The sequence below is a fragment of the Suncus etruscus genome, chromosome 4 (genome assembly GCF_024139225.1).
Source record: "Suncus etruscus isolate mSunEtr1 chromosome 4, mSunEtr1.pri.cur, whole genome shotgun sequence".
NCBI lineage: Eukaryota > Metazoa > Chordata > Mammalia > Eulipotyphla > Soricidae > Suncus > Suncus etruscus.
Genome location: NC_064851.1, coordinates 79,628,289 through 79,653,275, shown reverse-complemented (window position 1 = coordinate 79,653,275; position 24,987 = coordinate 79,628,289). Strand labels below are relative to the sequence as shown.

Below are 24,987 nucleotides of genomic sequence, written 5' to 3'. Positions count from 1 at the left end.
AGTATAATTTATAAAAGTTACTGGCAGGTATTCAAAACTAAACGCACATTTGAGAACTCTTAGCAAGAGCACTTTACAATCACGCAGGTGTATTAAATGTTATTTCAATCTACATATTTAAATACAGAATGATTTCCTATAATTCTCTATCACTGTAGAAAATTGCAGTTGGTACTCCATTTAACCACATCTTGCAAACTCACCATGAAAAATCTATAAAAGAAGAGAATATTCACTACTTTAGATCAATATTTTTATTATAATGATAAACTGCAATTTAGTACTTTAGCAACAAATTATTTCTATGTTAGTATGTCTGTTTTCTTAAACATGTACCAGAAATGTGTTCAAGAGGTTTTCACTTAGAGCTTTTTAATTTTAATTTTTAGTGAGGTATATATCACAGCTACTGTATGATACAAGTTGATGTTATGTATAACCTTATTATATAATAATATATTGTATTTTATATTATATATTGTTTTTATTTATTTGTTTATTTATTTTGTTTTTGGGCCACACCCATGGCACTCAGGGGTTACTTCTGGCTCTACACTCAGAAATCACTCCTGGCAGGCTCAGGGGACCATACAGAATGCCCGGAATTGAACCCGGGACGGTCCCGGGTTGGCCGTGTGCAAGGTGAATGCCCTACTGCTGTACCATCACTCCAGGATAATGCCTTACTATAATTTTTTTAATTGAACTTGTTTACAAAGTCAACCCCTGATAGAATCCACTAATCACAAAAACCAAAGAACAGGGGCAAGCGTGGTGGCACTAGAGGTAAGGTGTCTGCCTTGCCAGCGCTAGCCTAGGATGAACCGTGGTTCAATCCCCTGGTGTCCCATATGGTCCCCCAAGCCAGGAGCGACTTCTGAGTGCATAGCCAGGAGTAACCCCTGAGCGTCACCGGGTGTGGCCCAAAAACCAAAAACAAACAAACAAAAAAAACAAAGAACAGCAAAAGAAAGCTGACTGACTCACTGCACATGATTTTCCCTCCTCATTACCCTTTTGCCAAGATGTAACTTTCAGGCTCTGATTAAATCATTCATATGCATGCACACACAAAAACTGCTTCTTTGAACCCATGCATGAAACTATACCATTCTCTCCCAGCAACTGATTCCCCACCCCCAAATTGTACCTCTACTGTTAACAATATATAGTACAACCTTCTCTTACAAACTCACTATTCCCATCTTTCTATCTTAGATTAAACCAGCCTTTATGGAAAACAATATGAAAATTCTTAAAAAAAAAAACTGGAAATTAAGCTCCCATATGATCCAGCTATACCACTCCTAGAGATATACCCTAAGAACACAAAAATACAATACAAAAATGTCTTATGCACACCTATATTCATTGCAGTGCTATTTACAATCGCCAGAATCTGAAAACAATCCAGATGCCTGACAACAGATGAGTGACTAAAGAAACTGTGGTATATATTCACAATGGAATACTATGCAGTAGACATAAAATAAAGTCATGAAATTTCCTAGACATGATAGTCAATGGAAACTATTATTCTGAGTGAAATAAGTTAGAGGGAAAGAGATAGATACAAAATAATCTCACTCACCTGTGGGAATTAAGTAAAATAAAAGACAGTAGGGTAATAATACTCAGAGACAATAGAGATAAGGGCTGAAGGACCAGCCCACAATATGAAGCTCACAATAAGCGTGGTAAGTGCAATTAGAGAAATAACTACACTAACAACTATCATGACAATGGTAGTGAGTGAGAGAAAATAGAATGCCTGTTTCAAATACAGGGGGTAGGAATGAGGGAGATAGGGAGGGGCACTGGTAGTGGGAAGGTTACTCTGGTAAAAGAGGGGCATTCTTTTTTATAATGAAACACAACTACAAACATACTTGTAATCATGGTTCCTAATATATATATATATATATTTTAAATAATCAGCATCACTTTGTTTTCTGTCTTTGACACATCTTTTATTATTTTCTTACCTGTTCTTTTAGATTATTTTTTAATTTACCATGAATTGCCAAATTATTCATGATTGCATTTCAGGAATACAATTCTTCAACACCAATCCCTTCACCAGTATCTACTTCCCTCCACCAATTTTTCTATTTTTATAGGGCTGTGGCCAGCAGTGCAATAGGTGAGAGTAGAGAATGGCCAGGGACTCTTACAGAGATGCTTGAGCCTGCAAATGAACTTCTAAGTGCTGTTTGCAAGAGAGTATCATGGTCACATCTGTCAATAGTCAGGAAGCATCTCTGGGCCTGAGCATATTACTAGCATTTCTCTGCCACTGAGTTGTCTTCTGGGTCCTTTCCATTTCTTACCCAAAGCTTCTAATTTGTATTCAGATTGTTTTAAATACCCACCTCAGTTCACTAATACACTATTAGCATATCCAAAAGTTCTTTGTCTTAATTTTGTATTGTACCTATATCTCTCACAAAACAAACTAAACTCAGACATTGGAGAAAATACCTCTTCTTCTTGAGTTGAGATTACCCAATACATCAACTCACTACCTCTACTTGCTTACTTTTAACCCAATTCCTTGAGTATTTCTTCCAATGAGCACTTCTTCTGTTGTCATCTTAGCAGATTTGCTTCTTTCATTCAGTTACTTCCTTTATTATGAAATATAAGCTTTCCCTTAATTAAGTAAATGCATCTTAATTGGCCCAGGAGGTTTTCTGGTGATACCAGGAATTCTGTAACTATTTACTTTCCATACTTCTTCTCAATGCTGTCTGAAAATAAGGCAGAATTTTAACAGGCTCTACCTACTTCGCACATGAAAATCAGGATCCTGGAATGCTACATTCCCCCTTCCTTGTCTTACAAATATGCCATTAATTTTCAAACATTCCCCATGGAGGAAGCCACATGGAATCTGGGCCAAAGGACAGAGGATCAGACAATTCAGGTAGGGATCTGCCACAGCACAATGATCTGCGAGTCTCCTTTGGGGAGAGGGAGAGGAGACTTGCTGAGTTCTTGCTCAGGAAAGAGCTGACTCAGGTGACTGAGTTCCAGGGTTAAAGTGATGAGCATACCTTCACTAAATTCAAGATGATGATAGGTGAGCCAAACCTCTGAAGCATCTGGTCAAAGTGGAGGGCAGCCACATGCGCAAATGGATCAGCCTGATCCACTGAGGAAAAAAGAAATGTGAATGAACACTAAGACAAATTCCACACACGGAAATAAACACAGAGGTGTTTGTTTTGCTTTTTAATTTGAAAAAATACAATTCAAATAATCTCCCAGTCATTTCACTTCCTAGAGTTCCCTTAAGGAGCTTCTCGGACATTCATTCTCTGTATTTACTGAAGTTGGAATGATTCTTATATTACTGAAATGAAATCTAAAAGTATTTACTAACAGTCAAAAATACAGAAAAATATAGTCATCGAACAAAAATCAAGACATTCCTCTTTTAAGTTCTCTATTTACCTGCACTTCAATTTCGTTAAGACCTAAGCATTTATGAGAATTCTGGGACAAGAGATTATTATCTCTAAATGTGCATAAATAAGAGCTAGCATTAAAAAGATCAGATTTTTGCACGCACATGTAATAGGTGGTTTAGGCATCATAGTTGAAATGTCCTGAGACCAATATAAAGGAACTGATCCTCTAACTTGTACATAAGAAGAGTAACTTCCTGCAGTAAAAGACATGACTGAAGCATCGCAGAGTATTTGTTCAGTTTCCACTTCATTTGCAACATCACCCTGCAACATAAAGTACATTTAAAGATATTTCACATTCCTAGAAATTTTAATGAAAAATTTTCAGGTACAATGAAATTTTTTTTTTTTTTTTTTTTTTTTTGTGGTTTTTGGGTCACACCCGGCAGTGCTCAGGGGTTACTCCTGGCTCCATGCTCAGAAATTGCTCCTGGCAGGCACAGGGGACCATATGGGGTGCTGGGATTCGAACCGATGACCTCTTGCATGAAAGGCAAACGCTTTACCTCCATGCTATCTCTCCAGCCCCACAATGAAATTTTAATTGCATTTTAAAAGAAGTTGGTGCTAATCATAATGTGCATGCACTGATGCAAAGGAATCCATTAAAATGCAATAAAGCCAATTAAAAATTGCAATTAAGATAGTAAAGAACAGAAAAAAAAACACAAAATTAAATAGCTAATAATACAAGCAGCATAGAACAGCTTGAAAGGCATAATGGGAGAAAGAAAAGAAAAAGAAATAAAAGGCAACTATGTAAAATTGTATAGGAGATTAGGAAGAGCAAGAGAAATACGAATTGACTTTGATTATCAAGGAAGAATAAAAGGGCAAAAGAGAGAGTCAAATAAGGTCTGATGGGCAGGTGGGAAAGGGGGTTTAGGGAAGTTTTACTTTCACAGTACATCATAAGGATAAAATAAAAATAAGTATAGCTACATTAATCATCTGTATAATTATCCTCAGAACATTCAAAAGTAAATAACATAATTATAAAAATTTTTCTCAAAGCATCAATTATAGCTCTTCATTCATTATTAATTTAATTTTAAGAAGAATGGTGCTGTGTTAAATCAGATCAAAAACCCAACGTCTCACTCAATATGCCTGACCCATCACATATCAGCTTACTATGTAAACAGAGCACTTGAAGAGAATTTCAAAAACTGCTGTTTCTTATGGGTGAACAAGAATGAAACTTGTGCCTTAGCACACACGTACATAGAGGGATAGGGTGAGAAGTTTTTCATGCCTGGCTCGATTTATTCTTCTGCTCAAAGGTCAAAATCCAATGAGTGCTCCTCTCTGTTTACTTAGTCTTAGGCTATGGGTAAAGGTGCTTTTCTATTTTAGTCTCTGCATTAAATATGCACTACAGATTTTCATGTATTATAAAAGTGGCAAATCCTTCAAGACATTAAACATTTTATAACTCCCAATTGTATTGTATAACTCATATGAGAGCCTTTTTTTTTTAGAAGTACATACATTTCTGAAATCTTACTCTAATTTTATTCAGAAGTTTTAGATACTCAGAATAATTAAGTATTCTCTTCATGACATTCCAAATTTAAAAAAATCAACTTTCTAAAATTGCTTCATCAATCATAAAGGTCAATATACAAGGTGAAAATGCTTGCTGCTTTTCAAGCTTACCTCACAGTTTGCACCTCTCTTGAGAAAACGCGTTCCAGCAAACTTACTGGATCTCCTGGCTATGAGAGTGACATACACTGGTCGTCCATAGATCAAGAGTTCTTAGAAATCAAGTTAAAGCTGTTCAGCATTCATGACTGTTATACCAAAGTAACAAAATCATTCTATTTAAATATACACTCATGTACATTGTATCCACTGTGTTAGAGATCATCAGTAAGTTATACCTAAGAATGCAAAAGCATAAGACATATGGCAACTGGCTGTAGGGTGAATGGCTAAGAGAAGAATTGGTCTCTGTCATTATAAACAAGCACAAGGAGTACTGCCTTGTCTTTAGAGATGATACAGCTAGCATACAGGCACAAGCCATTGATAGGGTATTTAGATAATGAGATCTGCAGGCTGAGAGAATGGAATTAATACTGTAAAACCATCCAAATAAAATATATAACTGCAAAAATAAAAACTGTAAATTAATAATGAAACATTGCAGACTAGTTAACATACAGCTGATTGGTTTTATTCTGTAATTAACCTTGAGTTTCACCTTCATCTTCTGTAAATTGGTATCATACTAATAAAGTAATGTTAGGTTGTATGGAGAAGGAATCTCTAATGTGCATAAAACTAGTGCCTGTCTTGTAGCAAATGTTTAATAAATAGTAATCACTTTTATCATTATAGAGACTTCCAGAACTTATTAAAGGTTTGATAATGAAAGGTTCATTATTTAAACTAATGAGTCTTAAAACTATCATCCAGGGAAGCTATTCATGATTTTTAAAGCCAAAAATATTTATTGTGCTTATTATGTGCTAGGCCATGAGTTAGCTGTCCAGTACACTACACTATTTTAAAGTAGTTTTAAGAAATTTCTTTCAGAATTTGTAACACACTCTTGGAGTCCATGGTGGTGAAAACATTGTGTTCTTTCTGGACAGACTTTACTTACAGGAACAGAAAAAGTAATTCAGGGCAAAATCTCATTATTTCAGTGAGTGATCAAGAAGATAATAACTATAACTACTCATGGAATGAACATATCATAAAGCAATGTGCCATTTTTTAAGTGCAGTACATAAATCTGACTATTCATTTCAAATTCCCATGTCTTTATCTAATCTCTCCTATCTCTCCCTTGGCATACAAAAAGCAGAACTGGGAGCTGTTCAGGGTAAATCTCTGAAGCTGTACCCCTTAGCCCTAGTCTTCCCAAATCCCCTGGAGCAACGAGGCATGATAATGTTAGCTATAACTCCATCCACTTATGAGCTCAAAACAACCTCTCTTTTAGAACTTTTAACATATGTTTAAAAGTATAAGAAAAGGAAGAATGCCAACTAGAAAAATTTTGTATATATAAATGCCCTACATGGTCTCAAAAAGAGGTAGGAATTGGTAAAAGAAATTTTTTCTTTCTTTTAACACTGAGTAATCTAATACTTCTTCAAAGGTTTCAACATAGAAGTCAAATTATAAATTAAATGATGAATGTGAAAAAAAACCAAAAGAATGCATTTATAAAATAAACTCAACTTAATGCAATGATCAACCTACTCCTCTTTAATAGGCCTTCCTTTCTTCCAGACCTTCATTATATTAGGATAACCTACAGTTATCTTTTCCTAGCTTATGCCCTTGGCTCCAGTTTCATTTGACTTAATCCATATTGGAAACAGTGGTCAATGCAAGTTTCCTACTTTGTATTACGTGTCATCTTGGGAAGAGAAATACAAAAATTTCTCTTGGCATGCCAACACAAATCCTAAATCCTCAGTTTCACCATCAAAATTTACCAGTGTAACTTCTTTCTCCCTAATACCATACCTTCATAGGCTTTACACACAGTGAAAGAACACTCTTTTTTTTACTATGCTTTTCTCTTTAATGAATACATATATTTCCATTTTGATGTTGTTACATATATAATTCATAAACATATATATGTATAACACAATAACAAAAGTATATATATATATATATATATTTACACATTAGTTCTGTGCCATGTCTAACATTGCTCAGGAGTGACTTTCAGAATAGCAATTCAGTGCCCAAGAGACCATGGACTTCCAGAAACAAAACCCAACTCTCTGGCATATAAAGCATATTCAAGATATGACCTCAGCACTCAAAATGAATCCTTTAAATTCATGACTTGTTTAAAACAATAGGAGGGATGAATTTTCAGTTGAGCTCTGGACCTCCAGATCAACTTCAATTGAATGAACACTCTTATGTACTTTTCTTCCTTTACAATCATGGTGCTTTTAGAACTCAAACCTCACCACCCTTTACTTGCCAGTAAGGCCTGATTTTTGTTTAGCGCCCATGGCAAGTGCTAATTTTGCAGAACCCTGTTCCATCCTTCACCAATTAATCTACTTCTTCTCTCAGATAATCATGCTCATTCTTACTGAGCACACTGCATTTTCTTCCTGGCTATTATTTATATTCTTTATACATAACAAACCAATTCAATTGTGGTATTCAATATTCTGTATTTCTGCTCCAGAGCACTTATTTACTGTTAGGTACATATAGTGAAAATTTTATTTACTTATATTTTGTTTTGTTTTTCCTTTGATTATCCCCAGGGATGCTCAGGGCTTACTTCTGGCTCTGTGCTCAGGAATCACTCCTGGCAGGCTTGGGGACCATACTAAGTGCCAGGGTCAAATCCAGATTAGCTGCATGCAAGGCAAAAACACCCTCCCCCCAACTATACTATTGCTCTGGTCCAAAGAATGATAATTATAATCTTATAATTCATATATAGTTTTCTCCAAATTAGTATAACCTAAGTTTTATATTGTATCTCAATGTATTTTACTGAAAAGGATACTTGACTGGCCACAGAATCCATGAATAATATACAATAGCCAGTCACGGTGTACAGTATTTTTAATTATATCCAGGAGGTCACCATTCCACACATACTTCATGTAAGGTTCACTACTGATTCCAAACACACCTGAAAAAAGAAAAGCTAGTATCAGAAAGATAGCAAAATTGCTTAACATCCATCTCTTTTTGTTTGTTTGTTTGTTTTTGAACCACACCCGGTCATGTACAGGGGTTACTCCTGTGCTCAGAAATTGCTACTGGGATGCTGGGAATCGAACCGAGGTCTGTCCTGGATCAGCCACGTGCAAGGCAAATGCCCTACTGCTGCAATATCGCTCTGGCCCCTAACATCCAACTCATTTTTAAGTTCTTAAACATGTTTTTAATTGTAAGAGAGCAGGTTCATAGCTTGTCAACTTTCAGGTATATAATTAACACCATCACCCACTACAGAGTGTTAATGATTTTGAACGAAGTCAAAGAATAAACACACTTTTTGACTTTTGAGAGTTTATAACCTATAAGATAAGAAAACAACAGAGAAACAAAGAACATAAACAAGGTAGAGAAATAGCATAGAGCATCTGCTAAGAGCACCTCTTTAAATTCACCAAAAATCTTGAGTTGAATGTGTCTCATGAAAATCTGTCAGCATATTATTTCTGTTGAGCCCACACATGAAATCACATGCTGATTAATAACCTCTATAAAAATGAATTGCACATCTCATCTATCTGAAACAATTTTATGTAAAGACAAGGACCGAATAGGGTTGAAAAATAGAAGGATGACAATAATGTGAATGAAAATAATGTGATGCCACAATGACATACATTAGATCAGCTGAAAACCACTTACCGCTTCCACCCTGTGTAATTAATCCTTCATCTTCAAAGATGTCAAAACTCTCCTGGCGAGTCTGTGTGGTTTCAGACTTTAACATTTCCAGGGGCATTCGTAAGATAGTTAAATTATATTGCAGTGAGTGGGATAAATCATAGCTGTAACTAAAAACATGCCTGAAAGTTAGTAACAATTACAAAAGCAAAACATTTTCATAGTCTTAAGATTCCATAAGGTACTAAAATTAAAATATATTTAACTAAATTACTTAGCACCAGTTACTTTCATTGGAACAGTCTTGCTCAAATACGTTCTGTAAATTATATATAAAAATCTCATCATTGCATTAAGTACTCTTATAATTAGAAATATGCATTACTATGTGAGTAAGCTATACTGATTGATTTGTAACATACATGCTTTGCTTCACACTGAAATCAATAAAAATTACACACCCTGCTGCAAAGAATTATGTATCTGAAAAAATGTGGATTTCCTATAGAAATCCACAATATTCACTGCAACAATGTATTATCTACCTTCTAGGTCACCTATGAAAAAAAATTCTATAAATTATTCATATTGATAGCAGACAAACCTCATAATGAAATAAGAACATAAGCAAATAATACAAGCCATTACAATGAAACATGTTTTAGAAGAATAAGGATCACCCAAAATATTAAAATAGGCTGTGAGAAAAAAATTTAGTCTTTTGGCCAAATAAGCCCTTTCAAAATTCTCATTTCAGTTATTGGGGCCAGAATGATAGTACAGTGGGGAGGGCAATTGCCTAGCATGTGGCCGATAAAAGTTCCCCAGCATCCCATATGGTCACCTGAGCCTACCAGGAGTGAATTCTGAGCTCAGAGCTGGAAATATGCCTAAGTGCTGCCAGGTGTGGCCCAAACCAAAATTCTCATTTCAAATGACCAATTTTCTAGATATTGGTAACTATAGAGTTTTAGCCCATTACTTTAAAGTACCTAGAATTATTTAATTTTTATATAAATTATAAAGTATTTTAGCACTCCTAGTTTAAGGTTAGAATTCTATTTGAAGACACTGTTTCCATATTATTTATGATTTATTTACATAATATGAAGTTTGTTTCATCTGTGAAATTCAATGTTATAATATTGCATGGAGTTATTAATTTTACCAGCATCTAGTCTCAATGATAAAAGTCATTAAAGCAAATAACTTCCTCTAGCTTCAAATCATGGAAGGTATAACCCATTCTTGACAGTGGATGCTTTTCTGTATTTCATAGGTAAGTAGTTAAGTATATTAATAATTTTAAAAGCTCTAAAAATCTGCTACATGAAAGATATCTAAAGGAAGTAAAAACTAATTCAGAGCTATTCAAACCCTCATGTTCATATGAACATTATTTATGATAGTTAGGGCACAAAAACCTAAATGTCCATCAATAGATGAATAGTAGTGAAGTCATCGAAGAGGCAGACAGTAAAGGGGTTAGGTGCTTGCCTATATTGCTGCTGACTCCAGCTCAATGCCCAGCACTGAATAATCACTCAAGAACCACAGGGAGCAGATTTTAAGCACAAGTAGATCCCAAACACCACTGGGTGTCGTCCAAAACCCCTCAATTTCCACAAAAAAAGAAAGCTGCAGGATCCAGAGAGCTACTACAGTGCTTATGTTACTTTCTTTCTATGCCAGTTAAACACTGGCACCACAAAGGGTTACCAGTGCACCACAACAAGTAAGCCCTGGTCATAGAGCCAAGAGTAAATCCTGTGCACAAAGTCAGGAGGAAATCCTGAGCACAGAGCCAGAATTTATACCTGAGTACTAACCAAGTGTGACTACCATACTCCCCATTAAAAAAAAAAAGAAATTGTAAAAAATAAATGTAATGAAGTAATATTCAAACATAAAAAATTTGGAACTCCTACCATTTGGAAGAAAATAGATAGACCTTAAGATATATGTCACATGTCTTCTTTCTCAATTGTTTCCAGAAATATTTTTATTTTTTCTCTGATTTTATCCTTGACAAACTGGTTGATCAGCAGTGAGTTGTTTAATTTTCAGGTGTTAAAGTTTTTCTGTGTCTGTTTTCTATTTTTGGTATATCATGATCTAAGAAGATAGTTGATACAGTTTCTATCCTCTTGATTTTATGAAGGTATGTTTTATGGCCAAACTTGTGGTCTATCTTAGAGAATATCCCATGTGCATTGAAGAAGAATATGTATTCAGCTTTCTGGGGATGAAAAGCCCCAGATGATGTGAAATATTGAAGAGACCTATCACTATTGAGAAAATTTAAAAGGGTAATTAAAAGGCCTCCCTAAAACAAAAGTTCAGACCCAGATGTATTTAGTAATTAATTATTTCAAACCTTTAAAGAGGACCAACTGCCAATTCTTTTCAGGCTCTTCCAGGAAATTGAAGAAACAGACACTCCAACATAGTTTCTATGAAGCTAACATCAGCCTAATACCAAAAAGCAGACCGAGAAATCTCTCTCTCTCTCTCTCTCTCTCTCTCTCTCTCTCTCTCTCTCTCTCTCTCTCTCTCTCTCTCTCTCTCTCTCTCTCTCTCTTTCTCTCTCTCTCTCTCTCTCAATAATATTGTTTGAAAAGTCTAAAACAAAGATGGGTTTTAATTTTTTTTATTTTGTTTTGTTTTGGGTTTGTTTTTTGAGCAATACCTGGAAGTGTTTAGAATTTACTCCTGCTTCTGCATCCAGGGATCACTTTTGGCAGGCTTAGAGAACAATTTGAGGTGCCAGGAACTGAAGGCAGGTCAGTCAGATGCAAGACAAGCTTCCTACTAACTAACTATGCTATCTCTCCAGCACTAAAAATAATTTCTTCATAGTATGATATTACCTTTCATCTTATCTGATCAAACTTTAATCATGTCTTTAAAATAATACTATTACTTTTAGGCACAGTGAATTGCTAAACTGTTAATGATAGAGTTTCATTCACACAACATTCGAAACCACAGCCTCCACTATTGGACACTTCTTTCCAATACTGTTGCAATATCCATTCCATACCCACGATAGCTTCCTTCCGTAGACAGGTTCTGTTGCCTCTGGGCATTTAAATTTCCTTACTATGTTTCTTTTTATCCCACATAGAATTATCATATTTTTAAAAGGAGAACATATTGGTATTTTTATATTAAAATTGTAGCTATAAACTAAAGAAGTGGAAGAAATACTATTATATCCTTTAATTCTATCTAATTTAATTCTATGTCTGGAAAACACAAACATTCAACTGACTTATTAGGTATAAAAATCAATCTATCAATCTTACCTGAAGTAGAAATTACTAGATAGGTCTACATTTTGAAATATCCGTAGATATCTAAAAAATGAAATCAACATATTACATTCATAAAATACTATACTTTTTCATAATTTAACATATACTTGCATATACATTTATATTTATAATGATACTCATTTAAAATAAGAACTGCAATCTGTGCTAGGAATAAAGATTTCATCTGAAGTCATTTCTAATTCCATTGACTGTCCCTTTAAAGATTCTTTTTTTTTTCTTTGAAATAGAAAGGTTGATTGGAAAGAAAAAGGAAAAGAAATTCCCCATCCAGGGAGCAACTCAACAGACTAAATACCCTTCAGAGATTCTTAACTTTAATTTTATAAAGCTTGACTATTTCCTCATGATTAAATATGCCATAAAGAAAGAGTCATACACTAACACGTGATGTGTGAGGTACTTAAGAACTTAGGCAAAACAGAAGTATATATTCTTCTGGGTTTTACAATGTGCATTGAAGATGCTTTGAGAGGAAAAAAGAGAATAAAAAAAATAAGCAAAATTATTTTGGGTGATCATCATAATTTTAAGATGGAAACCTTTTAAATGGAAGAAAGAGTAAAGTAAATTATCCACATATCCACCACTTGTTGCTTTTATTATCTTTTCTTGGGTCTGTTATAAGTTTCTATATAAATTTTAGTTCTTTATTTGGTGTATATATATATATATATATATATATATATATATATATATATATATATATATATATATATTTGGTTTTGGGGTCACACCCGGCATTGCTCAGGAGTTACTCCTGGCTGTCTGCTCAGAAATAGCTCCTGGCAGGCACGGGGGATCATATGGGACACCGGGATTCGAACCAACCACCTTTGGTCCTGGATCGGCCGTTTGCAAGGCAAACGCCGCTGTGCTATCTCTCTGGGCCCTGGTGTATATATTTTGATGAATGCAAATTCTTTTTGATGTGCTTATTTTTTGATAATTAATAATGCCCATTCCTGTTCTATGTTGTCTACTATTAAGTATGGCCAGTCTGGCATTTTTTAAAGTAACCATTTGCTGTAAGATTGCTTTCAGCCTTTAATTCTGAGCCCATGTTTATAATGACTGTTCAAGAGTGTCTGATAAAAGCAGCATAAATTGTGTTTAGCTTTCTGATTTATCCAGACATTCTGTCTTTTCTGATGAATGAGTTAAGGTTGCTGATTTAAGCAAGATTTCTGAGATGAGGGAACTTATTGCCATCATTTTCTAGGTAATATGACTGTTTGTTCAGCTTGTCTTGCTTTTAAAAAAAATATTATTTAGTGCTCCTTGCAAAACTAGTTCAATAGCTGTGAACTTCTTTAGTTATTGCTTGTCCATAAAGATTTGTTATTCCACTGAATTCTTCCTGGATTGATTATTCCATCTTACTTGTTTCCTATAGCCAACTATTCTCTTCTGGCTTGAAGAGTTTCATCTGATACTTATGTTGTGAATCTTATGGGAAAGGGAGTCCTCTATTTGTAAGTTCCTCCTTTCTTCTTGCTTCTTCTGGATCCTATTTCTAATGTTGGCTTTTACCATTTAAAATAAATTGTCATGTGTACATCACCAGGACTTCTTTTGAAGTATTGTGGGCACCCTCGAGCCTCCCCCCACATTCTCGTGCTTTCAGAATCCCTGGTAGTAGAAACCATGCCCACAAATGCAGTTGTCACGTCTGCATCCAGCCAGTTCCATAGACTAATTATGTTCTTGAAAGAGATGCAAACCAAGCTGTAAAAAATTATCCGTACACCAGCGATGCACCTGGAAGCTGGAAATATCAGGAGGAGAAGATGGGCTGAGTCCCCACCCTAACAAAGCCATGCCTGTAGCATCCATCATGCATAATCATTGCTTTGTCAATAGCCCTACTTCACCACTCCTCTACAGCTTTCTGCAGAAAAACCAATCAAAACAAACTCCAGGTATACAGTATTTGGGCTGACATCGCCAGGATGTTTTTGGAGTAAGTTCAGGTACCCTCTTCCTGCCTCCTTATACTTCAGGAAGCCCTAGCAGCTGAAAGCATGCCCCACTAAAAAGCTACAGCATCAGCAATAGTGCTTGGAATTCATCAGTTTGACCCAATAGTTTTGGAGGGCCTCTGCTTCTTCATTAAATCACTATACAGTGCGAGTTAGGATTGAAGATCTAGTTTTGTGCAGGCTTGAGGAGTAACCCAAGATTTGCATTCATCAGTTTCAATCAAAATCACCTGAGCTACTACTAATAGGTTGAATCTGGCTACTGCTGAGATTTTGCTCTACAAATCATTGCAGGTTCCCTGCACTCCCCATTTTGGGGCCTAGCCCAGACCCTATTGCTTCAGTCCTCGGATTTGGGCATAATAGGCATAACAGTATCAGCCTCCCTTCTTTCTCTCAAGTAAGATCATTCTGAAACCAGGTAGTTGCTAGTCCTGAGAAGTGCTCTGATAGAAGATGCAGATTTTTTCTTCTGGCATCACCTATGGTTTTTTTTGTTTGTGTCATATCCGGCGGTTCTCAGGGATTACTCCTGGCTCTGCACTCAGAAATCGCTCCTGGCAAGCTCAGGGGACCATATAGGATGCCGGGATTCGAACCACTGTCCATCCTAGGTCGGCTGCATGCAAGGCAAATGCCCTACCGCTGTGCTATGTCTCCAGCTATGCAGGTTGCTTACATTTTTGTTGTTGTTGCTCTTCATGCAAAAACTTTCCAGAGAGTTTGGAGAGATATTATTGTGGTTATATACTATACATGCTGGATATGCTAATGGATACGTTATTAGATAATTGGATATGCTACTCACTCCCCAGTACTTCATATTGTACGTTGCTTACCATCAGGAGTGATCTCTGAGGACAGAATCAGGAGTAAGCTTTAAGCACCACCCAGATGTGGCCCAAAAGCAAACAAAAAACCTTAAGAGATACTTGCTGATGATTGTGCATACTTCCTCTAGGGGGCAACTCATAATCCTTGACCACATTTATGTTTTGATGCATTTTTGACTTAACACAATTAATGAGGCACCCTTCTTCACTTCCTTAAACTTGCCTCTCCCAACATTGGAATTTAAAAAATATTTCAAATCAGCAGAAAAAGTTGGAAGTAGGGGGAGAAAGAGATGGAAAATATTATAACAGACACCTGTATGTCATTCATCTAAATTCATTTTTCAAACTTATTCCTTAGACACAAATACAAAATCCTACCCATTTAAACACCCATGTTTATTTTTTCCAAACTCTAAGTAGTAACAAGATGACATCCAACCCATCAACATTATATATTATAAATATATAGAGATATAAGTATAGATAGAGATAGATACATATTTGTGAATAAAGATTATCCTAAATAATTACATTATATATCAAGTTTAATTTTTGTTCAATATAATATGGAAGATAAACCAACATACAAACTATCCCAATAAAATCCTTTATATGTAGCATGCTAGAGACCTAGGTTCAATCCTGAACATTGCCTGGTCCTCAGAGCATTGCCATAAGTAGCCCTGAACACCTCCAGGTATGGTCCAAAAACTAAACTAAAATCTAAAACAATCCTGTCTTTTTTTTGTGTTTGATAACATTTTTAAATGTCCATTTTGTTTTACAAGTAAAATATATGTATCACGAAAATTTCACATATGTCCTTCCCACTGTTTCACATTATAAAGAAAATAATGCCAGTGTTGTCTTTTATAAGTGGTGCTTCTTTTGGTCATTTGGTTAAGAAAGTCTGTCATTTTCTGGCTCTCTGTATATAACAGAATTTTTTGCAGTATAACTTGTTGAGACTAATGACTACTCTGCTCCTCAATAATGGACTCTCACCCTCACGCTTTTAGCAGCTATTGTTTATCTATGCCTGAATCAACAGTTACAATGAAGATATGTAACAGTCCTTGAACAAAAGTTATAGAATTCAGAGCCAGTATTTTACGTTTTTAATATAACACACATAGTATCTTGACGATATTTGGCTTAAGATAGATGTAATTTACCTACTGTAAGTAAATTATAGTTCTCACCAGTACATACCTAGCTTCATCAGGATGAGTAATTCGTATAGAATCATTGGGTATATAGATCATATTTGTGTCTTCAATCTTATATATTGCATGACCTCCAATATCTGCCATCTTCCTCCTTTTTGTTATTAACACAATATAATAGCCTTCTAAAAACCTCACAAAACCTACATAATAACAACAAAAGACAAATAAAGCATTTTCCAAAATTTATAATGCTTTCAAATATCTATTTTAAGGACAAAGACTTATATTTTCTGTCATGGTACTAGGAACCCAAACCAGGGCCCCACACATGGAAGCATATGCTTTATCACCAAGCCGCATCCCAGTCCAAAGACTTTCAGCACATTTTCACTTTACTCTCTGACTCTGAATTATAGCCATGCAGATTTTCAGTTGTTTTAGTTGTTTTAGAGTAATTCTCTGGAAAAATCTAGAATACCATTTATCTTTTCTTAAAACATTACTTTAATCTTATTTTATTTATTCTTTGGTCACATTCCAGGTAGGACTGCAATGCCTTAAGTAAAAATATATGCAAAATTGAGGGACAGTTCTAGAGTGAACTCTCACATAAAGGAAAATATTGAAGGAAGGAACAGACACCTCAGGAGACTTCTCCACCAGTGTCAAGGATGCATTTCTTCTGGCTATTCTTATGTCAAACCAGAATTCAACACATGTCATTCTCTGCAAGCAAAAAGGAGGCAATGGACACGGTTGATGATTGGTCTAATTTCATGTGGCAATAAAATATAGATCTCTAAGGCAATGTTTCTGCCAAAGGTATTCTTCACAAAATCCCAGTTAATAGATCCAGGGAGAAAGAAGTGGTATGAGCCAATAAATGAGAAAAATGTTGCACAAAAGAGACTCTTCAGCCAGCACAAACGCCCTCAGCTTATTATAAATTAGATTATTATAACCTTCTTTTTTGGTACCAATTGGAAATGTCACTCTTTCTTAAAAGGTTCCTATTAAACATAGCCAAATACTAAAAGACTCTAGTATGTCACATATCTCTGCCAAGAGCCAGTCTATTCAGCCTTTAACAAACTGAAAGTATTTTTCATCTTCATTCTATGTACTTCTTGTCCCTCACCGATTTCATTGAGTACTTTTCAGAAGACCAGATGATAGTCACTAAGCAAAAGAGATTTCCTCCCTCTCCAACTAAAGAAGTCTAGGTCATTAGAGTTGACATTAAAATAATATAATAATAATAATAATAATATAGGCCAGAGATAGTACAGTGGGTAAAGCCCTTGCCATGCACATGGTTTCCACAGGTTTAATCTCCAGCACCACATATAATCCTCTGTTTACTTATTACATTATTGTAACCATTTCCTGGGTCATTCCTTAGGATGTTTTTGTTTTGGGTCACACCGGGCCATGCTCAGGGATTACTCATGGCTCTGAGCTCAGGAATAATTCCTAGAAGTACTGGGGACCATATGAAACACCAGGGATCCAACCCCATGCTAACCGTGTTCAAGACAAGCACTCTGCTATACTTTCTCTCTGGCCCTATGAGGTCATTCTTTCAATGATTTAACCATCCAAGCAATCTGAAACCTAAGAGAGCTCATGATGCAAATCAATCTGGAGATACCCTTTGTCTTCAGCTATAGTTTACAACTTAATTCTTGTGTACAAAATAACTATCTGATTGTAAACCTGGTTATCAACTGATGAAAATAAATCTTTTGGTATTTTAAGCTTACTTATTGAGAACTTTTATAATGAGATATAAAAGAGTGCCAAAATCAAGATCAATGAAGTATAATAAAAGACCCATAAAAAAAACAGTATGGCAAGCTAGTAGAAATTTAATATAAAGGAATACTGCTTGATATAATTTGAGAATACCCAAGGGCAGCTATTTTTAAGCACAGTTCAATAACTGCTCCTCATTTTATTCTACTTCATCATCAAGAAAGGTTCAATTATGAGTAATAAGCCCTGACTAATGAAGCATACAACATTACATACCTTAGGAAATTTCCATTAAAAATTACAGTTAAGTGTCACAGACTATAAGCACCCACACTTACTCATTAAGCATGTACTCTCTAAAGATCTGTTAAGACTGAGCAGAAGTAATAGCAAGAGAAACTGGTCATTGACCACTGTTGGTTTTCCCTTGCAGCCACTTAAAACACAAAATGAACCTAATGAAATGACATATGAGCTGTGAGAGTATAGTGATAAATTTCACATGGATTATAATTATAACTATGATTACATATATGATTGATTATAATCAAAGTGTCAACAAATAGTCACAAAACAGAAAATGTGAGGCCAGAGTGGTAGCACAGAGGTAGAGCATTTGCCTTGCATGTGGCTGACCCCGGATGGGCGTGAGTTCGAACCCCAGCATCCCATATGATCCCCCGAGCCAGGAGCAATTTCTGAGAGCAGAGCCAGGAGTAACCCCTGAGCACCACCAGGTGTGGCCCCCAAACAAACAAAAAGCAGAAAATGCATAATAAGAAACTTAATATAAGTATTTGAAATCATATAATAAATTATGAACTACGTGGATTATGTTAACATCTAGGATATGGATAGTTCAGTCAAAAATACAGTCTGGATGTTTTAAGAAAAACAGATATTTAAGTGGCAAAATAAATAAATGAATGAAGCATAAGGCTTTGCTGGGGCTACTTGTGCCTCCTACCGGCACCCAAAGCTAGGAGAGATGAGGGTCTCAATCCAGCATGCTCTGTGGCTTACAGCACCCACATGCTTTGGGTTTGTGACTTTGCTTCACCCCTATAGGAGTTTCTCTTCCCACATCCACCCAAATCTTTTTCTTTCATGTGGCAGAGTTGTAATGTAGAGCACGTTCAACAGATAATTGATTTATACCATCTGAGATCAAAAGAGAATAGAGGCTACTCTATTTTGTTTAAATGTATTCATACTAATGATAAAGGCATTATCTCTTGGCCATCTATATTATAACAAAGCAAGGCTTACAGTGTGGTTTGTTTGCTTGAACCAAGTCTAGCTTTCCAAGGTCATGTAAGGATCCTGTAACATGGTCTCTTAACTGAGCAGGTGGGGAGAATATCTACCTTTTCTAATTTTGAAAAACAAACATGTAACGGAAAGAAGTCATTTTTCACCTCAGAAATGTTTTAAAATGCAAGTAAAAATGTAAAAAAAATCCTCTGTAATTTTGTGCCTCAGAGACCAGAGTAGTCATAAGCATACAAATATTGTGTTTAATTTTTTTTAAAACTGAAGTCAGTAGAGCCAGAGAGATAGCAAGTCCTGATCTCTATTGGATATGACCCAAAACAAACAAAAGTTCATATGACAAATAGCTTGGTTTTTCCAGTTAGCAGCAATTCAAGGGCAGCTTATTATTTAAAGGAATTCCATAGAGTCTTATGGATGATCCATCATTTATTACTATTATTATTATTATTAATTATTCAAAATCCAACTGCTTCCATTTTACCTAGTCAAATCTAGTAGGACATGATGTAATTCTGTACATATGTTCAGCCACATTTCTGCTGCCTTTGTACAGAAACAGTGGTCAAGTTCACCCAAATCTTGTTCCTTGGCCTAGAAAGTTTTTCTGGCTATTCCAGACTGAAGTCATTTAAACTTTTATGTCATCTCCAATAACACTTTTACTATTCTGCTTAGCTCTTCTTTTTTTTTTCTTTAAGTGTTGCTCTAAATGTTCTACTTTTTTAAAAGCAATTTTTATTTTTATTTAGGCACAATGATTTGCAAAGTTGTTGATAACAGAACTTTAGGCACACAATGTTAGCAGCTCCAATTCCCCCACCAGTGTCTGCATTCCTCAGCCACTGTCTCCAGATTCCCTCCCATCCCCCAACCTGTCTCCTTGACAGAAACGGTTTAAAATTTAATTGGTGTAGTCTGAGTTCCATTCGTACAATACTGTTGGCTCTAGTTTAGATATATACAGACATCCTCTGTAACACAGGATATGCTCCTAGGATGAGAGACTGGTCTAGGATGAGAGATAAAACCAACACACATGGACCATCTCTGATGGCTTGGCTCTTAATTGCAGTCTTGGAGTTGTCCCTTGTATATTGGTTTTTATCCCTCATCCAAGTTCAATCAACCTAACTCTAAAGAGAAACACATCTCTCTACATCAAAGACAGGCTGACTGGCCTGCTGTGACAGGGACCATGACATGCCGTAGAACTCTGGGGCCTCTCACATAGGCCTCAGAGGCCATGTGGCAAATGCCCTAGAGTCACTACCATGTTTGTGAGTGAAAGAAAAATACTAAGGAACTTATTAAGGGTTGGAGGGGAAAAGGTAGTATTTCAGTAAAATTTTAACGAGGCTGAAGTATTAAAAATGATAAAAATCAAGTCTAGACTGAGAAGTAGACTTGGAGCTGCCATCTCCATGAAAAAGATAAGGTTAGCATAGCAACAGACTGTGTCCTAAGAAACTGATGCTTTTCTATGTTAAAGTGGATAAGGTATGTCCAGGCCAGAAGGGAATATTATCTTACTGATAATGATTTCAAACAGCAAAGGTTCTGACAGACTGTGGTTATAGAGAGCAAAGTTTGTCCATGATCAAGAAAGCAAGAAGCATTCAAAGAAAAAATTATGACACTTTTCAGCTACGTACATCCTTGTGAAAAATCCTTGTTACTCTTTAAAACTGATTTTTTTTTAATCAGTACCTCTTTGGTCACTCGCTAAATGGCAGGGACTATGCATACAGCCCAAGTTAAGCTTTACTTTTCATTGCTTAACAATGCAACAGCAGATGCCTTAAAGGCCAAAATAAATTTCACTTTTGTTTGTAAAATGCTATGAAAATGAGCACAGTTTAAGTACTACCTAAAGACAGTCTCATATCTGAATGGTAGTGAAGTTTTAAACAAACAAACAAACAAACAAAAAAGCTACCACTGATGGATCATAAATATAAAACTAAATAACTTTGCAAGCTCCCATTAAGTAGCACAAAGGATGGGAAAGAAACAGAACATGGAGGCATTTTTCTTACCTACAATACCAAAAGCAGAAACTGCTCGAAATAATCCAGAAGAACCTTTCTGCCCTGTCTTTGTTCTATTTCCTAGATCCAAGCGGCCAAGAAGCTCTCTCACTTCTTGCTGAGTGTACTCATGCTGAAAATAAGCAAATTTAATCAGTCAGCTTGTGGTCTTGCTTTTGATTATTTTTTTTCACTTACTGCTACAAATTAAAAGTTGCCTATAAGCACTATTAGCTTTTTATATAAATTTCTGAAATAGGAATATAAATTTCTGGAATAACTGATGACTCAGTTATCATTTTTAATGCCAAAAAAGTCCCTAGTATTTAAAAATGGTTATAAATCTATTTAAAACAAATCTCAATATAGAGCATGTTTATATTCAAAGAGTTAATATCAACTGTTTAACACCACCATATAGCATCTCACTCTTAAGATTTTTTCTTCTATTTTTATGTTTTTGGAGCCACAAGCAGCATTGCTCAGGGCTTTGTGCTCAAGGATCATCCCCGGAGTGGCTGGGGGACCATGTGACAGGTCCAGGATTGAAACCAGATCAGCTATTTGCAAGACAAGCACCTACCTACCTGCTGTATTATCTCTCAGGCACTCATTTCACTTTTAAAGAAGGACAATCTCATATTTTTATGGCACCTGAATAAGTTCTCTGTATTTATTGACTTCAGATACTATAACATCTTATTAGAACATTTAACATTTCTATAGATTAGAGCAAGTCATTTGAAGATCACCTAGAGATTTCTTTTCAAAGTATATTAAATGTTTGCAGTATATAACTCCTCTGTGACTTGAAGTAGCACAGATTAAAAGTATAGTAATTTAAACAGAAAATTCTATGGTAGATGTACTATAAGTAGTTTTCTGAATGCTTAAAAAGTTAATTTTTTTATTTTTTTATTTAAACAAATTTATTACATACATGATTGTGTTTGGGTTTCAGTCATGTAAAGAACACCACCCATCACCAGTGCAACATTCCCATCACCAATGTCCCAAATCTCCCTCCTCCCCACCCAACCCCCACCTGTACTCTAGACAGGCTTTCTATTTCCCGTGTACATTCTCATTATTAGGATAGTTCGAAACTTAGTTATTTCTCTAACTAAACTCATCCCTGTTTGTGGTGAGCTTCATGAGGTGAGCTGTAACTTCCAGCTCTTTTCTCTTTTGTGTCTGAAAGTTATTATTGCAAGAATGTCTTTCATTTTTCTTAAAACCCATAGATGAGTGAGACCATTCTGCGTCTTTCTCTCTCTCTCTGACTTATTTCACTCAGCATAATAGATTCCGTGTACATCCATGTATAGGAAAATTTCATGACTTTATCTCTCCTGACAGCTGCATAATATTCCATTGTGTATATGTACCACAGTTTCTTTAGCCATTCGTCTGTTGAAGGGCATCTTGGTTGTTTCCAGAGTCAAAAGTTAATAACTTTAAAGATTCAAAATATATATTCATTATCTGACCTCAAAAGCTTACTTTTAAAATAAATCAAAATGGGGAAAAAAGTAAACTGTGGCATAATTCCTAACATAGATGATTTCTAGAAACCAGATTGAACATTCAAATGGGAGTCAGAGTAATAATACAGGGGGTAGACCACTTACCTTGTACAGGGCCCACCCGGATTCAATTGCCATATCCCATGTGGTTCCCTGAGTCTGCTAGGCATGATCATTAGTGCAGAGCTAAGAGTAAGCCCTGAACACAGTCAGATATGGCCCAAAATAATTTTTTAGATTTAAATGGTAATAAGTCAAAAATATTTGCACTTTTTGGATGTATGATTAAATGTTATTTAACTAAAAGGCCATAAGGATAGCTCATATCTTTAAAAATATAAAATATAGTTCATAAGTTTCTACTTTGTAGTCAGCTTTACAATATACTTACTCTATCATCAATGATGACCAAATCTTTTGGTTCAGTTCGATCAATTTTCAAAACGCGATACTTTGTTTCTGCATGATTGCTCCCAACTAGAAAGTATCTCTACAAAGGAAAAGTTATGACATACATCAATTTTTCAAGACACACACTTTAGAACCACTTTCAGTTTTGAGATTAAACACATTAATAAAAGTCAGATTACTTTAAAAAAAAATCCTGTTCAATATAACTGGTAAATTTAAGGAAAGACTGATTTCCAGAGGTCAGTTTTAAAATGGAATAGTCTTCATGGTGTTATGATAAGCATCAATCTGACATCTGAAATGTGCTCAGAAACCAGGTCAGGTGAATTTAATTATGTTGTACACAGGCTGGAGACCGATGTTTAAACTTTTACAGGAAGAAGCAATTCTGTTAAGAATCAGAAAACTCAACATATAATTAGATAAGTATAGCTACTAAAATATTGATATTTATCAAATATATCTTTATAAAATTTCTAGAGAAGACTAAAAATGACTTTAAGATAGTAGCTATTAAAATCGACTGCAAAGTCCTATAAAAGATTAAGATGAGTGTACATTCTCAAAAGCTTTTTATAGATAAGCTACAGGAAATAATTAATATTCTGTCTTTCCTGAAATACTTCCTTGGAGCATTTTACTTAAACACATTAGTCTTCTTAAAAGAACATGGAGGGTAAAATGAATAGTGAAACTGTAAAAAAGAATAATCTTATGGTTAAATAAAAATCCTTTTAGGAAAAGCAAAGTTAGATGAATATTTTCAATTACATTTAAGAAAATAAAGTTCCACTAGCAAAAATAAATTAAGACAAATTAATTCAAAATTGTCCTTTCTAAAGTGGCAATTTTGGACATTCCAAAAATTAAAAGACATTGCCGCAGTCAACTGGCATCTTATCATTCATTGATTAGATTAGACACAGACATATAATCAAGTAATGAGGTTCTCAAGATTAAAGGTCAAATTGAAGTTATGTTGACTAAAGCAGAAATTCTAAGCAGAAAAGATGAATGTGAATTAATACAGAGGCAGAAAATGTCAATAAAGTCAAGATTTGAATTAAATCTTAAAAATAGGCGGTCAGTGGTTCAAATCCCGGCATTCCATATGGTCCCCGGAGCCTGCCAGGAGAGATTTCTGAGCATAAAGCTCAGAGTAACCCCTGATCGCTGCTGAGTGTGACCCAAAAACCAAACCCCCCCCAAAAAGGTACACTCTTCAAGGTAAGATTTTACATATGTCAGAATAGGATCATTCAGTTATATTGTTTTAACATTAAATTTGCAAAAATAGAGGTCTTATTATTAAGTGTATTTGTATATAAAGGTCTGATCTAAACTTCTAGATTATAAATAAGATTATTAGGAAATAAAAGTCTTCAAAGGAAGACTAGTCAGACTAACAAAGGTCTAGTCTGTAGAACATAATCTGTTCTAATGTGGAAATAAAAGAGTAACAATAAAAAGTCCATAAATTGGTCTGAAGAGATAGTACAGGGGTTGGAGCACTTGCTCCCAATACAGCCAATCCTGATTCTATCCCCGATACCAGATAGCCCCCAGGTACCACTTGGAGTGATCCCTAAATATAGAGCCAGGAGTATGGGCCCAAAACTAAAATGATGAATGAATAAATAAATGAAAAAATTGTAAGCTAATTTGATGTCCTGGGTAACAGCTCAGAAATCAGGGACAGAAAAAGGGAGGAAGTTGTAGATGGAGTCTGGTCTCAACTAACTGCCTTCCTGAGACCCAATCTACAACTGAGAGGAGAGGGAATCAGTCTAAGAAAAGTAGCTTGAATAGTTAGTTGTGTGTGTGTGTGTGTGTGTGTGTGTGTGTGTGTGTG

General features: G+C 35.4%; 1 protein-coding gene across 1 annotated transcript in view; it reads right to left on the bottom strand.

Moving 5' to 3' along the window:
* FIG4 (FIG4 phosphoinositide 5-phosphatase) overlaps window positions 1-24,987 on the bottom strand; it is a 131,317-nt gene that overhangs the window by 89,767 nt on the left and 16,563 nt on the right. Inside the window, exons 2-10 of the mRNA XM_049771169.1 lie at window positions 23,116-23,214; window positions 21,208-21,331; window positions 16,185-16,341; window positions 12,128-12,178; window positions 8,841-8,989; window positions 7,981-8,109; window positions 5,133-5,233; window positions 3,575-3,737; window positions 3,057-3,154 (exon numbers count right to left, since the gene is read on the bottom strand). Of these exons, the coding sequence (XP_049627126.1) occupies window positions 3,057-3,154; window positions 3,575-3,737; window positions 5,133-5,233; window positions 7,981-8,109; window positions 8,841-8,989; window positions 12,128-12,178; window positions 16,185-16,341; window positions 21,208-21,331; window positions 23,116-23,214 (1,071 nt within the window). The remainder of the gene's footprint in view (window positions 1-3,056; window positions 3,155-3,574; window positions 3,738-5,132; window positions 5,234-7,980; window positions 8,110-8,840; window positions 8,990-12,127; window positions 12,179-16,184; window positions 16,342-21,207; window positions 21,332-23,115; window positions 23,215-24,987) is intronic.